Source organism: Oryzias latipes, chromosome 8 (assembly GCF_053564925.1).
Source record: "Oryzias latipes strain Hd-rR chromosome 8, Olatipes_Hd-rR_3.1".
NCBI lineage: Eukaryota > Metazoa > Chordata > Actinopteri > Beloniformes > Adrianichthyidae > Oryzias > Oryzias latipes.
Window position 1 is genome coordinate 25,758,909 of NC_136244.1, and position 13,519 is coordinate 25,772,427.

Below are 13,519 nucleotides of genomic sequence, written 5' to 3' on the forward strand. Positions count from 1 at the left end.
TTACGACGACAAACTGGAGTGAGGTCCAGACCTCGATGAGGACGAGGAGCATGCAGATGAGCTTCCCTGAGACGGTTTCTGACAGTTTGTGCAGAATTTCTGTGGTTATGCAAACCGATTGTTTCAGCAGCTGTCCGAGTGGCTGGTCTCAGACGATCTCGGAGGTGGACATGCTGGATGTGGAGGTCTTGGGCTGGTGTGGTTACACGCTGTCTGCGGTTGTGAGGCCGGTTGGATGTGCTGCCAAATTCTCGGAAACGCCTTTGGAGACGGCTAATGGTGGAGAAATGGACATTCAATTCCATAGTAACAGCTCTGGTGGACATTCCTGCTATCAGCATGCCAATTGCAGGCTCCCTCACAACTTGCGACATCTGTGGCATTGTGCTGTGTGATACAACTGAAGATTTCAGAGTGGCCTTTTCTTGTGGCCAGTCTAAGGCACACCTGTGCAATAATCATGCTGTCTAATCAGCATCTTGATATGGCACACCTGCAAGGTGGGATGGATAGTTTTGGCAAAGGAAAAGTGCTCACTCTCACAGATTCAGACAGATTTGTGAACAATATTTCAGACAACTGGTTTTTTTTTTGTGAATGTGGAAAATGTTTCACATCTTTGAGTTCATACCATAAAAAATGGGAGCAATAACAAAAGTGTTGCGTTTATATTTTTGGTTAGTGTATATTTTTTGTTTTAATATGGTTTCTGTAGGAGGAAAAACAAGACACAAACATTCTTAACGTTTCCCAATGCTGTAAGAATGCGTAGAAAAATATTGTAACGCCCAGCAGGTACGTCACTTACAGCGGGCAAAACGGGAGCCAAGCTGTCTAAAAGTAGAGCTGTCAATCAATTGGCTGCGCTGGAGAACTGTCTTTGTCCAGTACAACGCACGTCTCCAAACAGTTTCAGAGAGGGGCAGGCAGAAAGACTAGCTGAGAGCGCAGTTTCCTTTCTAGCATAACAAGCCCCTTAACTTTGAACACGCACCACATTGAACATTGCACAGGGCTCATCAACCTCTCCCCCTTCCACACTCATGGTGCAACATAAAGAAACAACATAAGAGGAAGAATAAACTAAGGTGGAACAACAAAACTGCCATACAAAAAGAAACGTGGGCAAACAGAAACGCTCATGCTGAGCCCTAATAAGATTAGGGGACCGGGTCCCACAATCCCCTGCTGCTAACAGACCTAAAATGCACATGACCGCCATTACTATATTAGGTTTTTTTAACTTTATTGTACAAAACGAAAGTACAATACAAAGCACAAATTTACAAAATAAACTTCAGATATGCCAGGGGAGCATACATATTCACATTCAGGTTTTTACAACTTTCATATAAACATACAGCTTTCTGATACAATATTACATTTCGACATTTCTGTCAAACGAAGATTTGCGTCATAGCCTGCGACACACGTTTCTACCAGCAGGGCTTTTTAAAATAACATTTTTTTTTTACTTTTAGCGGACCGCTAGGCAGGTGGCTGATGTAAATGAACCACCGTCAGTTCCGTGCATTGTTTGATGAAGTTGAAAGCGAATATTCTGATCTGCTGCTACACAACAAAGTCCGATGGCTGTCCAGGGGTGACGTTTTGCGTCACTTTATCGTCTATTTCGAACACGTGAAAACATTCTAGAAAAGCAAAGACCTGAACTACCCGCAACTGGAAGATCCTGAGTGGCACGAAAAGCTGCACTTTTTGGTGAAGATGACTGACAGGCCACCTAAACAAGCTGAATGAAAGTCTCCAGGCGCCGCAAATGCTTGAAGCTGTTCTGTCATTCCAGTGCAAGCTGACTGTCGTGGGGCATGCATGTTCCATTTTATTGTTTTGTGTTCAAATCCTCAAAATAAAAATGACATCAAAAATCGGACTTCTTTATTACGTTTCTTTAATTTTATCAACACAATGAAACATAATTCATTGGTATTGTAATGAAGTTAAACTTGCACAACAGAGCAGTCACGTGACGCGTGGTTCTCCCCAGAATGCACTGCAGGGCAAATAAACATTTAATCGTTAATGCTCATGATGTATTTGTAGCAACTTAGTCATTTTGATAGTAGGCTAATATAGCTAATATCGATACATATTGCATGTGTTGCCTTCATTATAAGGCTTAAATGGGGCTTTTAATATTTTGCGGCTTCAGACATGTTTGTTTTTTGTTTTTTTTCGTCCAATTTGGCTCTTTCAACATTTTGGGATGCCGACCCCTGGGCTAGGGCTAACAGTAGCATCCTCTTTATCAAAAGCTTTCTGTCCTTTAGGCTGCATTTTAGTCCCCTTTGTCAGATGCGGTGATATAAGGAAGTGATAATAGAGAAAACTTAGACAGGGTTAAAGAGTATGAGGGCTGAAAAGGTATGAAAAGTAAGAGGTCGGCCGGAGCACGCTCCAGATGCGACTACTACATCCGCTCACCGTGGCGCTAAATAAAAGAAAACGACTAATTGTGCAAGAATTATTGTTCTGAGATTTTCATTATATGTACACTTATTTGATCAAGAATACTGTTTGTATGAAAGTTGTTTCCAAATACAAATACCTTTGCTTGTTTCAGTAAATAAGTTAATAAATGTCTTTATTTGGGGCTTTTTTTAAATGCTGATGTTATTCACACGTATTTATGTGAGGTCAAGCACAAAAACTGATGGAAATTCAGATTGGTCACACGTAATATGTGCAACCAAGATGCACATTGCTGCATGCATCACACATTAATTTAAAGTGCATCCAGGGCTGGATTTGTTGATGGTCGCATGTATTTAAAGTTAAAGTCCCATTAGCCGCCTCATTCTTTTAACAGCAGTAAAAGGCGTAGTTTTTTGCCATTTTTTTGAGAGTGGTGGAGCTTGCTGCTCCTCCGCTCAGTGGTCAGCACCGCAACGGACCCTCTGCAGTTTGCCTACAGGCCGAACATCGGGGTGGATGACGCAATCATCTACCTGCTGCACCGGGGTTGACTCACCTGGAGGACGCCGGAACCGCTGTGAGGGTCATGCTCTTTTGACTTCTCCAGCGCCTTCAACACCATCCGGCCAGCTCTGCTGAGAGAGAAGCTGGAAAGGGGCTGGAGCGGACGGACGACTGACTGCATGGACAACCGACTACCTCACCAACAGACCACAGTATGTAAAGCTACACAACTGTGTGTCGGAGGTGGTGGTTTCCAGCACTGGTGCTCCTCAGGGGACGGTGCTCTCACCGTTCCTCTTCACCCTTTATACATTCGACTTTACCTACAACACCGGCAGTTGCCACCTCCAGAAGTTCTCTGACGACTCTGCCATTGTTGGCTGTGTGTCGGGGGGGAACGAGCTGGAGTACAGGTCCGTCATCAAGGACTTTGTGGACTGGTGTGAGCGAAATCACCTGTGCTTGAACACCAATTAAAACAAAGGAGATGCTGATTGACTTCCGGAGAAGAACACCACAATTTACACCGGTGAGTATCCAGGGCTTGGACATTGAGGTAGTGGACAGTTTTAAGTACCTGGATATTCACCTCAACAAGAAACTGGACTGGACTCACAACACCGATGCCCTGGATCTGAAGGGCCAAAGTGGCCTCCACCTTCTGAGGAGACTGAGGTCCTTTGGAGTGTGCAGGCCTCCCCTAAGGACTTTTTATGACTCTGTGGTAGCCTCTGTTATCTACTACGCCGTGGCCTGTTGGGGAGCAGGCAGCACAGACCGGGACAGGAAGAGACTTAACAAGCTGGTCAGGAGGGCCAGTTCTGTCCTGGGCTGCCCACTGGACTTTGTGGAGGAAGTGGGTGAAAGGAGGATGTTGGCCAAGTTAACATCCATCATGGACAACACCTCTCACCCACTACATCAGACAGTGGAGGCGCTGAGCAGCTCCTTCAGTTGCAGACTTCTACACCCCCCATGCAGGAAGGAACGGTTCCGCAAGTCATTCATCCCAACAGCTGTGAGATTGTACAATGCCACAGTTTAAATATGGATGTACAAACCGGTAATCATACATCCATAGCCCATCTGTATATTCTGTGTTTTTACTTTATTTATTTAATTTTATTATTACGCATAACATATGTTATGTCGTAATAGTGTACATAAGTTATTACTTACTTTTTTTGCACTATTTTGCACTATTTTTGCACAGTTTGTATTTGTATTTTTGCACATTTTGAACACCCCTCACTTTTGCACATTGCTGTCATTCTTCTCTGCTTTGTGAACTGCTGTAACAATTGGATTTCCCCAATGTGGGATCAATAAAGAATATCTCTATCTCTATCTCTATGTTATCTGCCGTCATATCAATCTGCCGTAGACGCAAACCTTGAGAAAATCTGGAAAAGAGAAACATTTCTGCTATGTACAACCTCCGACAATGGCGTTTTGGTGTTTTTAACATGATCTTGTAGAATTCTTTCATAATAGACGACGAATTGAAAATAATTTAAAATGAAAACTGGGTTTCTGAATATTTCTTTATTCAAGATGTGATGGATCAGGAAAAGACAATAACCTATGGTTTAGAAATACTCAACCACAAAATTTTTCATCCAAAGCCCTTCATAAATATTTAGCATTTGGCCTTTCCCTGAGAAAACTTGTACATTAATACCATTAATACTACAGAGTATGAATTTATAAAATCAATACTTTACTACTTTGGTATTAATACATAGAAGTATTAGTATGGGGTATTATGAATAAATCTATATCAAGAACTCTATATTGATATATTTTTTCTAGCTGCCATAAGAAATTAATTTCTTATCTGTTCGATTAATGTAGTTAAATTTAATGATATTCTATTCAGTTTTTTTTTTTCTTTGTGGCAGAACATAGCCCACACTTTAGGAAGGACCTCAAACTATCAATGAAGGTTCTCGTTCATCCAGGTTGTGTAGTCTGGAGGTTGAGTCACATCAGCTGGACTTAAAAAAAAGTAAGTCCACCTTGACAGGGGAACTGTTAATATGTATATTAATCCCAAACAAGCCATTTGTAAATGGCTTGTAAAGATCACCCCCATTTGGTCACGCTTTACATTGGGGGGCTGCAAACACTAAATAAAGTGTTAATAAGAACACTGTTAATATGTTTATTGATCCCACACAAGCAATTTCTAAATAGCCTGTGAATAGGAGTAACAAATGCTAATAAATGTCTTTATAAGTAGTGTAATTCCACATTACTCATGCTTGTTAATTTCTTATAAGTAGTTTATTAAGGAATATGTTGATGTATTTAAAAACAGCTTAATTAAACTTGTAAGTCAGTTTGTTAAAAAAAACATTGTTGCATAATGAAAAATAAATTTGTTTTTTATTTATTTTTCGTCCTCAAAAAGTATCGATAAGAGTATCGTTAAATTACCCGATCGATAAGCAGTATCAATAAGAGTAGTAGTACCGTTAAAACCTTAACAATACCCATCCCTAAAAAGCCCTTTGTGCTCGCCATCTGCTTCCCCTCCGCCCGACCGTATCATCGAAGGCGCCCCGGCCTTTACTGTTAGCAGGCTGTTGGACATCCGGTGCCGTGGTCGTGGCCTCCAATCTCTGGTGGACAGGGTAATGGTCTGTAGGAACGCTCCTGGATCTCCCGTTCCCTCATCCTGGACCATACCGTCAATGACGAATTCTACCGTGCCGGTCGTTGAGGGAGGGTACTGTCATGGTGCCTCTGTCAGTTCTCCTCCCCCTCCCCTCTCTGCTCTGTTCCTGACGTGACCAGCTGTCTCCATTCACCTCATCAGCCTGCAGCCTCTTAGGGAGATCCAGTGCCAGTATTCAACGCCAGTTCAGTGTTCCTCTATGGTGCATAGTCTGGTCGCCTCAAGTATCTTGTTCATGTCTGTTTGCCTCTCGCTAATTTCTCCTACGCTTTGCCTACAGGAAAATTCCTCCACGAGTACTTACCTGGTCACCTGCTCAAGCCCTGCTTTCCTGAATACCTTCTGCTGTACCCTCCAGCCACGCCTCGCCTCCAAGACAAGATTCCTGATCCACATCATTCCGCTTGTCATTAGAATCAATCCTTCAAGTTTGCTACCAAAATATCCGACTATAAATTCAATACCTCTTACTTACCTCACGTCATCTGGGCTTACTTCTGGGTTCCAGCATCTGGGTCTGCCAAGTCTAGTAACATCATGACAGAATCTGTCCTTGCATTATAAATTAAAAACAAATCTACCTGATGTCCTGATACACAAGACTGGATCATGTGTGTGAGTGATCATAAAGGCCGTTGGACCTCTAAAAAATATTACTTAACCCTAAAGAGTCAATCAAACCAGTTGAAAAGTCTTGCTACTTTTAAAAAAAAAGGACACACCAGACAGTTTTCATTGATTTATTTTTCCCAACCTTGAATACACCTGTCATTTAATTTCATTCTAATTTATGTTTCTCTACATAACAAACGCATAAAAATTATTGATTCTTTGTCCTTTAATAAAACCTAAATTTGCAAACAAACCTAAAGAAAGCCCAACATGCAGAAAATATGAACTGAACGAAAAACAATTAAGCAATTGGCAGCACTCTTGTACACGACACACTGAGGTCACTGTCAGTTCCAGTGGAGGTGAAGGCGATAAAGCCCGGCTTATTGGTGGTGATTTGGGTGTTGATCCAGGTCTGGTACTGGGACACTCTGGTGTAGATTCCTGGGAAATTAGGTAGAGCACAACCTTTTCCAAAACTCACAATTCCTGCCTGGATCCATCGGATGTTCTGCTTAATCACCAGCGGACCTCCAGAGTCTCCCTTCAAGAGGAAAAATATTTTAATTAAGGAAGAATTCAGAGAAATATCTGGAAAACAGGATATAAAGGGGAATCACCTGACAAGAGTCTTTGCCTCCTGCCAGTAACCCGGCACACATCATGTTGTCAGTGATTAAGCTGGCTCCATAGCTGCACTTACACCGTCTGTTTCCCACAATCGGTATTTGTACTTCCTGGAGGGTTTGTGGGGCAGGAAGGGAGACTAAGAGAAGAAGAAGATTGATCAACTGACAACATCTGTAGTCCATGAAAGAAAAGCTTATGATTGTTTGGAAAATCTCCAAAACAGCTGCAGTCACAGATCACTGTCTGTCCCCATCAGATTCAAATAACTTTGTCAAGATCATTTAGATTTAAGGTCTATAAAATTACACATACAGTTTCTAAAGCCTGAAACCAGCTGAGTTTTCCTTTCAATGACTAATCTACCTCCACTTCTGATGGTGCCCCAGCCGGTGACCCAGGTGTTGACACCGCTGTAGAAGGTGCTGCCGGTGGAAGGCAGACAGACTGGAGTGATGTAGTTGGTGAAGGTTACTGGTGAGGAGAGCTGCAGGAGGGCGATGTCGTTATTCTGTGTCGCTGAGTTGAAGTTCGGATGAACGATTAAAGTCGTTATTGTTCGGGACACTCTGTTGGGGTTGGATCCCTGCAGACTCTGAAGACCCAGAACTACAGTCACACCAGATGCACTGCGACTGAGAAAAAACCCAGAAATGTTTTGTGAGGTTTGATTGGAGACATTTTTCTCAACTGTTTCTTTCATTAAATTACAAATAAAATCAATAGGATTCATAAAATGATTAGGTTTAATGCAATATGTATTTGTTTAGGCCGCGTCACACAGACACTACGTTCATTTTGCACATACTGCATGGAGGAAAATTGGTCATATGCGAACATATGTGCAAAAAGTGAGAAAAGTTGTGGTCTTTATGTGCAATATTCATAGATATCACGTTTTAACCTCATAAAAACCAGAGAAGTATGAATAAACCATCCAAATAACACATAAATCAACGTGTAACATGAACCGTGTGTGATGAATGTGCCATTTATATGATTCATGTGTCAATTATGTAATTTCTTGTTTTTTTTGTTGCTGAGGTTATAAGGTGATGTATCTTCTAATAACCAGGGTGTATTTTTGTATTAACCCCTATTTTTTATTATTATTATTTATTTGTTACATTATATCTTGTAAAAATATATATTTTCTTTTTTTTAACAGAGGGAAGGGAAAGGGGGAAAGTGTGAAAAGGAGTGGGAATGAGAAAATGAAATAACGTTTATTACAAGAGCCACTCCAGAAGGCATAAGCGAGCCCAGCATCTGCACAGTGGGGCCACTGGCCGCTGGACACCGAGACGCGGGCCAAGGACGGAGCCAGAACCCAGAGGACCCAGGAGCCGCCCACCACCCAGCCGGAGCCTCGTCTCTGCAGGTCAGCCGCGGCACCCAACCCCAGCAGCCCATAGATCACGACACAACCAAAGCTCCACCCCTACCTCCCCCCACAGTACACTACCCTCTACAGCCCCCTCACCCAACCCCCCCTTCACCCCCCCCCCCCACTGCAAAAGTAAAGATGAGCCCCAGGGGGTCTCAGTGAGGTAGTCCCCATGCCTGTCCCCACCCATGCACTCTCGCACACACATTCTCCTGGTTGCCCCCCACCCCTATTGCCATACAGTAACCCCGTCTGGGTAACCGACCCCCCACCAACGCTCACTCGCCCACCGCTCCGGCCAACAGGATCCCCACACACCAGTCCGCCCTGACAGGACCAGGCGAGTGAAGACTGGCCGCCCCTTCCCGATACTGCCTATGTATTGTAGTGTGGGGGTGCAGTGTGTGTGCTGCAGGTCAATTATATAATTTAAACATATGTGTGCCAAATAGTGCAATAAAAAATATTTATATATTATTTATATATTATACATCACAAGCTTGAAAAGTCCTTCAGACATACGGCGAATGGTCTTGGATAGCCACAAATGTGCACATGCATCTAGCAAAATCATGCACAATTGTGTCAGACGTTGTAATAATTGTGTATAAATTACATAAAATGCACATAAACTACAATATTCTCAACCAACAGCTCACAACTGATTTCAAGTAAAGACACATCTACGAATATCAATGCACATTTACGAAAAACAATCACAAGAAAAACTTTTACCCTGTGCTATCCTATGGGGTTCAGATGACCTGATTCTTACATTGACCTGTGATCCCTACCATGACAAAGGTGAATAAAGGTAAAGAGGATTTAATTTAATCCATGGACACCAGTGAAGATCACAAATCATTGAAGAAACAAGGTTTAGCGCACTGTCTTGTGGGGTCTAGATGACCCAACTCCCAACGTTAAAGTGCCTAGGATAGCACAAGGGTTAAGTATTTCACACATGTATCACGAAAGACCGAATTTATATGTGGAAAAATGTTCGTAGTGTCTGTGTGACATGGCCTTTGTTCAGCTTTTCTTCTCATGACTATCAAAAACAAGTGGAGACCTCAATAATCAGCTTAAATTCTGATCATGATTGATCAATTCTACCAATGTTGATTACCTTGGAAAGCAGTGAGCTGCCGTCAGCACCCACTGGTTGTTGATGAGGGATCCTCCACAGAAGTGTCTAGATCCCTGCAGACTGACCTGCCAAGGCCAGAACCCTGCAGGAGCATCTTGTCCTCCAACAATCCTATTGTTCAGATTTGCTCGACCACAAACTGGAAAGAAAAGTACTGGTTTGGTTTTTGTGGACTCAGAAACTGCTGGATTTTTTTTTTTTTTTGAATTAGTTATCTAAAAAAACTACAGTAAAAAAGATTTGGAGAGACCGCCTTTATTAAGCATTTAAGGTTCGAATTATATCATATTTCTCTTTTTTTTACTGTTTTATCTTCCCCTCTGTTTTTCTGTCAGATAAATAGTTTGATGATGAAAACAAACAAAGTTAGCTTTTCTGCTCAGAAACTTACCAGAAAGCTGCGACACCGACTCTGAAAATGGAAGCAAAAGAAAAACACATTAAACTGGAAACTTTATCACTTTGGCAAACAGAAAGCTGTTTGCTGAGAGAATTTGATCCTTTTTGGATCCAATACTTCGCTTGAAAGTTCAGACAGGTGATGGATTCTGCTCAGCCTATTAGTAACTTTTAAAATAATTTTATTATGTAATGGAAGCTGAAATGTACACATCTAAAGAAACTAAAACTCTTTGATTATATACAGTTTTTAAATGTTCAAAATTAAGACACACTTTTTATCAAATGTAAGTTTTTCTCAGTAAAACATTTTTTCTCCTACAGTTAAGATGTGGTGATTAATTTCAATTTATTTATCAGTAAATTCTGATTTGTATAAATTGTGATCGATCATTGTAATCGATGTAAACATCCATTAGAACAGAATAAATATTTATCATGATTAAAATCAGAACTCAGGAAAGGCACATAAAACTCTGATCAGCTTAAAAAAAAACAAGAATGTCATTTTTTTGTACTAATAAACACAAACATCGTGTCAGGAGAAAAAGTAAAATATACATCCAAATATGTTGAATTGTGAATAAAATATTTCACAGTTTATTGGGCTCACATTGCTTTGAATTTTTCACTTCTGTTCTGTTTTCTTGTTTGCTTTCCTGTCAGCTTCATCTGATTTCATTTGATAGACTTAGAACTGGTTCTGACCAGAGGAATCCATCTGACTGTGCAATGAAAACAAAGCATTGATGGAGCTGACCATGGTGCTGACGTGATTTCTGTTCAGTGATCTGAATGTCAACATGAAGAAATTCAATGAAGTGTGGGTTTATGTGTTCTCTGCGTGGTTTATTTGTACATCTGTGGTTTTAATGTGGTTCATTCATGGTACATCCGTGAACATTTCAGTAGAAACAAAAAAAAAATCACTTTTTCAAAAATATTAACGTGACCAATTTTCGTCTGTGCAAAATGTGCAAACTGTACATCGCGGCAGTTGGGGAGATCCACGAGAAGGGCCTGGCGCCCTGCGCGTGGGTCGCATCTGGGCCTGTCACACCCACCCCCCTTTTCTCCACCTTCCGCTGGGTGCCAGAAGGCGGTCAGTGCGCTCCGCCCACTGTATGTGGTTCTTCTTCGTCATCATATATTTCTTCGCATTTAATAAGTTTCCTTGTGCGATATTGTCGCTTACTGGATTTGGGAGTTTACCCTAAGGTAAACTAAGGATCGCCATGAACATTTTTTAATTCAGGAAGAGGAAGAGTCTTTCCTTTTAAGGAAAAAAAAACAGGACAGACTGAACAAAACTGTGATGTGTTTTCTAGAACAAAACTGCTTTTATCTCATTAAAATATATTTCTGATTTTGCACTAAACTAGAGAATGCAATTTGCTTCTTTTATGTCATAAAGGCAGTGTGACACGGCCTTTACTGTTTTTCCCGTTTGAAGGTGAAATGCTGGTAGAACTCATTTATAAGTGGACGCGTCTTAAGAGCGCATAGTTGCGCGCGCTAGATTGCTTTTTTTACGGGTCATCAGCACAGACTGATGGCGGGATTTTTCCAGAGTTACAGGCAGCATTAGATAAAGATCAGTGCGCAGCGGAAGGTATGTAAATAACGGGATGCTTCTAGGCAATTTATTTTGAAAATATTTTTATATATTTTACGCACAAGAGTTTCGTGTGACGCACAGGTCACCGTCGCGCTCTCTGCAGTGACCCGACCTCTGCGTGTCAGAGCAGCTCGCATGGAGATCCCTTACCACCAAATTTGCTCCTTCCTTGACCTTCAATGAAGGGCATGTTTGCTCACATCAGAGCAGAAACAGGCTGATCAGCTACAGAGTGCGCTGCGGTGCCCTGAGCGTCACAGAAAGCAGCGCATCTCTTGTGCGTAAAAGATGTTAAAATTATGTCTTCAGAAACTGATTACATTGTCCATACCAGTCTTTACACACCTTCCGTAGCGAACTGATCCCTATTTAATGCTCCTTTTGATTGATTGTAGACTAATTCCACCATCAGTCTGTGCTGATCTGCTGCAAAACACCAATTTAGCGTGCGCAACTTTGCGCTCTTAATGTGAGCGGACTTCTGAAATTGGGGCCTGAGAGTGAAGTCATTTCTTTAATATTCATGGGTTTCAGATGTTGGTCAAAGTTTTAATTCAACCAGGTGACGCTGTCTTGAAGTTGATTCATCTGCACTAAACATGTTCTTTTTAAGACAAAAGTGTAATTTAGAAAATATTATCCATCAATGCATCTTTCTCCATTTCTGATTGAAGCCCTAATTAAATCATCTCAGATTTGGCTTCTACTAGATAATTTTATTCTATATTTAAGTGATCGAGTTTTAGTTTTATTTATATACGTCAACATCACTGGATACTGGACATTCCTTTTTTAGGTAATAAAGTGAGCTCTGACTGAGGTTCTTACCTTTTATGAAGAGAGTCTGCAGAGCCACCACAAAGATCAGCTTCAGGGCCATGTCTGCAGTCATTTGTTGCAAAATCTGGTCTTTGTGAGAACTTTATATACACTGAATGTTTCCCCATATTTTAGACACACCCAGAAAGCATCTTCAACACCTTTTACCTATCAGACTGGTCCTCCTTACATCAACCTAGAAGTGAGTCACGTCTGACATAATTTTATACAGAACTCCATTTAAACACTCTTCTTGCATTTTCACACTGTTGTCTTTTTCTAAGCTTTTATTAAAAATGTTTATTGCTACTTTTTAAGCATTTTTATTGTCAAATTGTGACAAACTGAATAATTTAAGTTGTCTGTTATCTTGTGGTTTGTTACCAGTTTAACTAAAGCGACATTTCTTCTCATCTCATCTCATATTTATGAAGAATTGTTTGTGTTGTTGGACCCCCCCACACACACAAAAGTTATATCAGAGCAGAAACTGTCATGATGGACACATTAGAATTGCTTTTGTGAATGACAGGAAGGAAACAATGAAAACATGAGTTTAGAGCAGAACAGATGTCAATAAGTTTGTGATTAAAGCTGGGCTTCCTGTTTGCTGTCAAGCTGTGATTAGCTTTTTAAAACTACTAACCTGGATCATGTGATTGCTTGTTATGATAGACGGATCACACCTGATCCAGGAAATGTCTTATGGGGAGTGGACCTGTGGGTTTTACAGGTTTTTGAGTTGTCCGGGTTCATAGGTGGGTCGTGTAGAGGAGGAAGCACGGATAGCCACCTTAAGAAATGTAATCAAAATGGAACGTACCCCTTTGTGTGTGGTATAGACAGAAAAGTATTTGTAAGACTGATGGAAGTTGACATACAGACGATGCTGTTGTGCCGTGTCTTTATGCTACACCCCAGTCATTAATTAGTAAGGAGTGAGTTCTCTTTACTGACCGTGACTGACAAATGCTGCACGTACGGGGTGTGCACTTAATATATAAAGTTCCTGTAGGACACCCATTGGATGTCTACACAGGCTACACTGTGATTGTTGAATTTCCTCGTCTCTAACAGTCAGGCTGCAGCAAGAAACGTGCACTTATCACATGAACACATGCTGTATAAATACTACAACCTGTCACCAGCAGCACACCCATAGATAAATGTGCAGCATCAATTTTGGTTGTCTAGAAATGTTCTATGTGCCCCACACGGGTTTGCCACATTTTCCCCCAAAGGCAGCCCATATCCACCCCTTAGGGCAGATGTGACTAAGGCATAGAA

General features: G+C 41.3%; 1 protein-coding gene across 1 annotated transcript; it reads right to left on the reverse strand.

Moving 5' to 3' along the window:
• Nucleotides 1-6,346: 6,346 nt before the first annotated feature.
• Nucleotides 6,347-12,358, reverse strand: LOC101157454 (mast cell tryptase-like). Its single transcript, XM_011477767.4, has 6 exons — nt 12,242-12,358; nt 9,788-9,808; nt 9,376-9,535; nt 7,226-7,494; nt 6,853-6,998; nt 6,347-6,776 (listed from the first exon to the last, which is right to left on the reverse strand). The coding sequence occupies exons 1-6, from the start codon at nt 12,303-12,305 to the stop codon at nt 6,534-6,536; spliced, it is 903 nt and encodes a 300-aa protein (XP_011476069.1). The 5' UTR covers nt 12,306-12,358; the 3' UTR covers nt 6,347-6,533.
• Between the last annotated feature and the right edge of the window lie 1,161 nt (nt 12,359-13,519).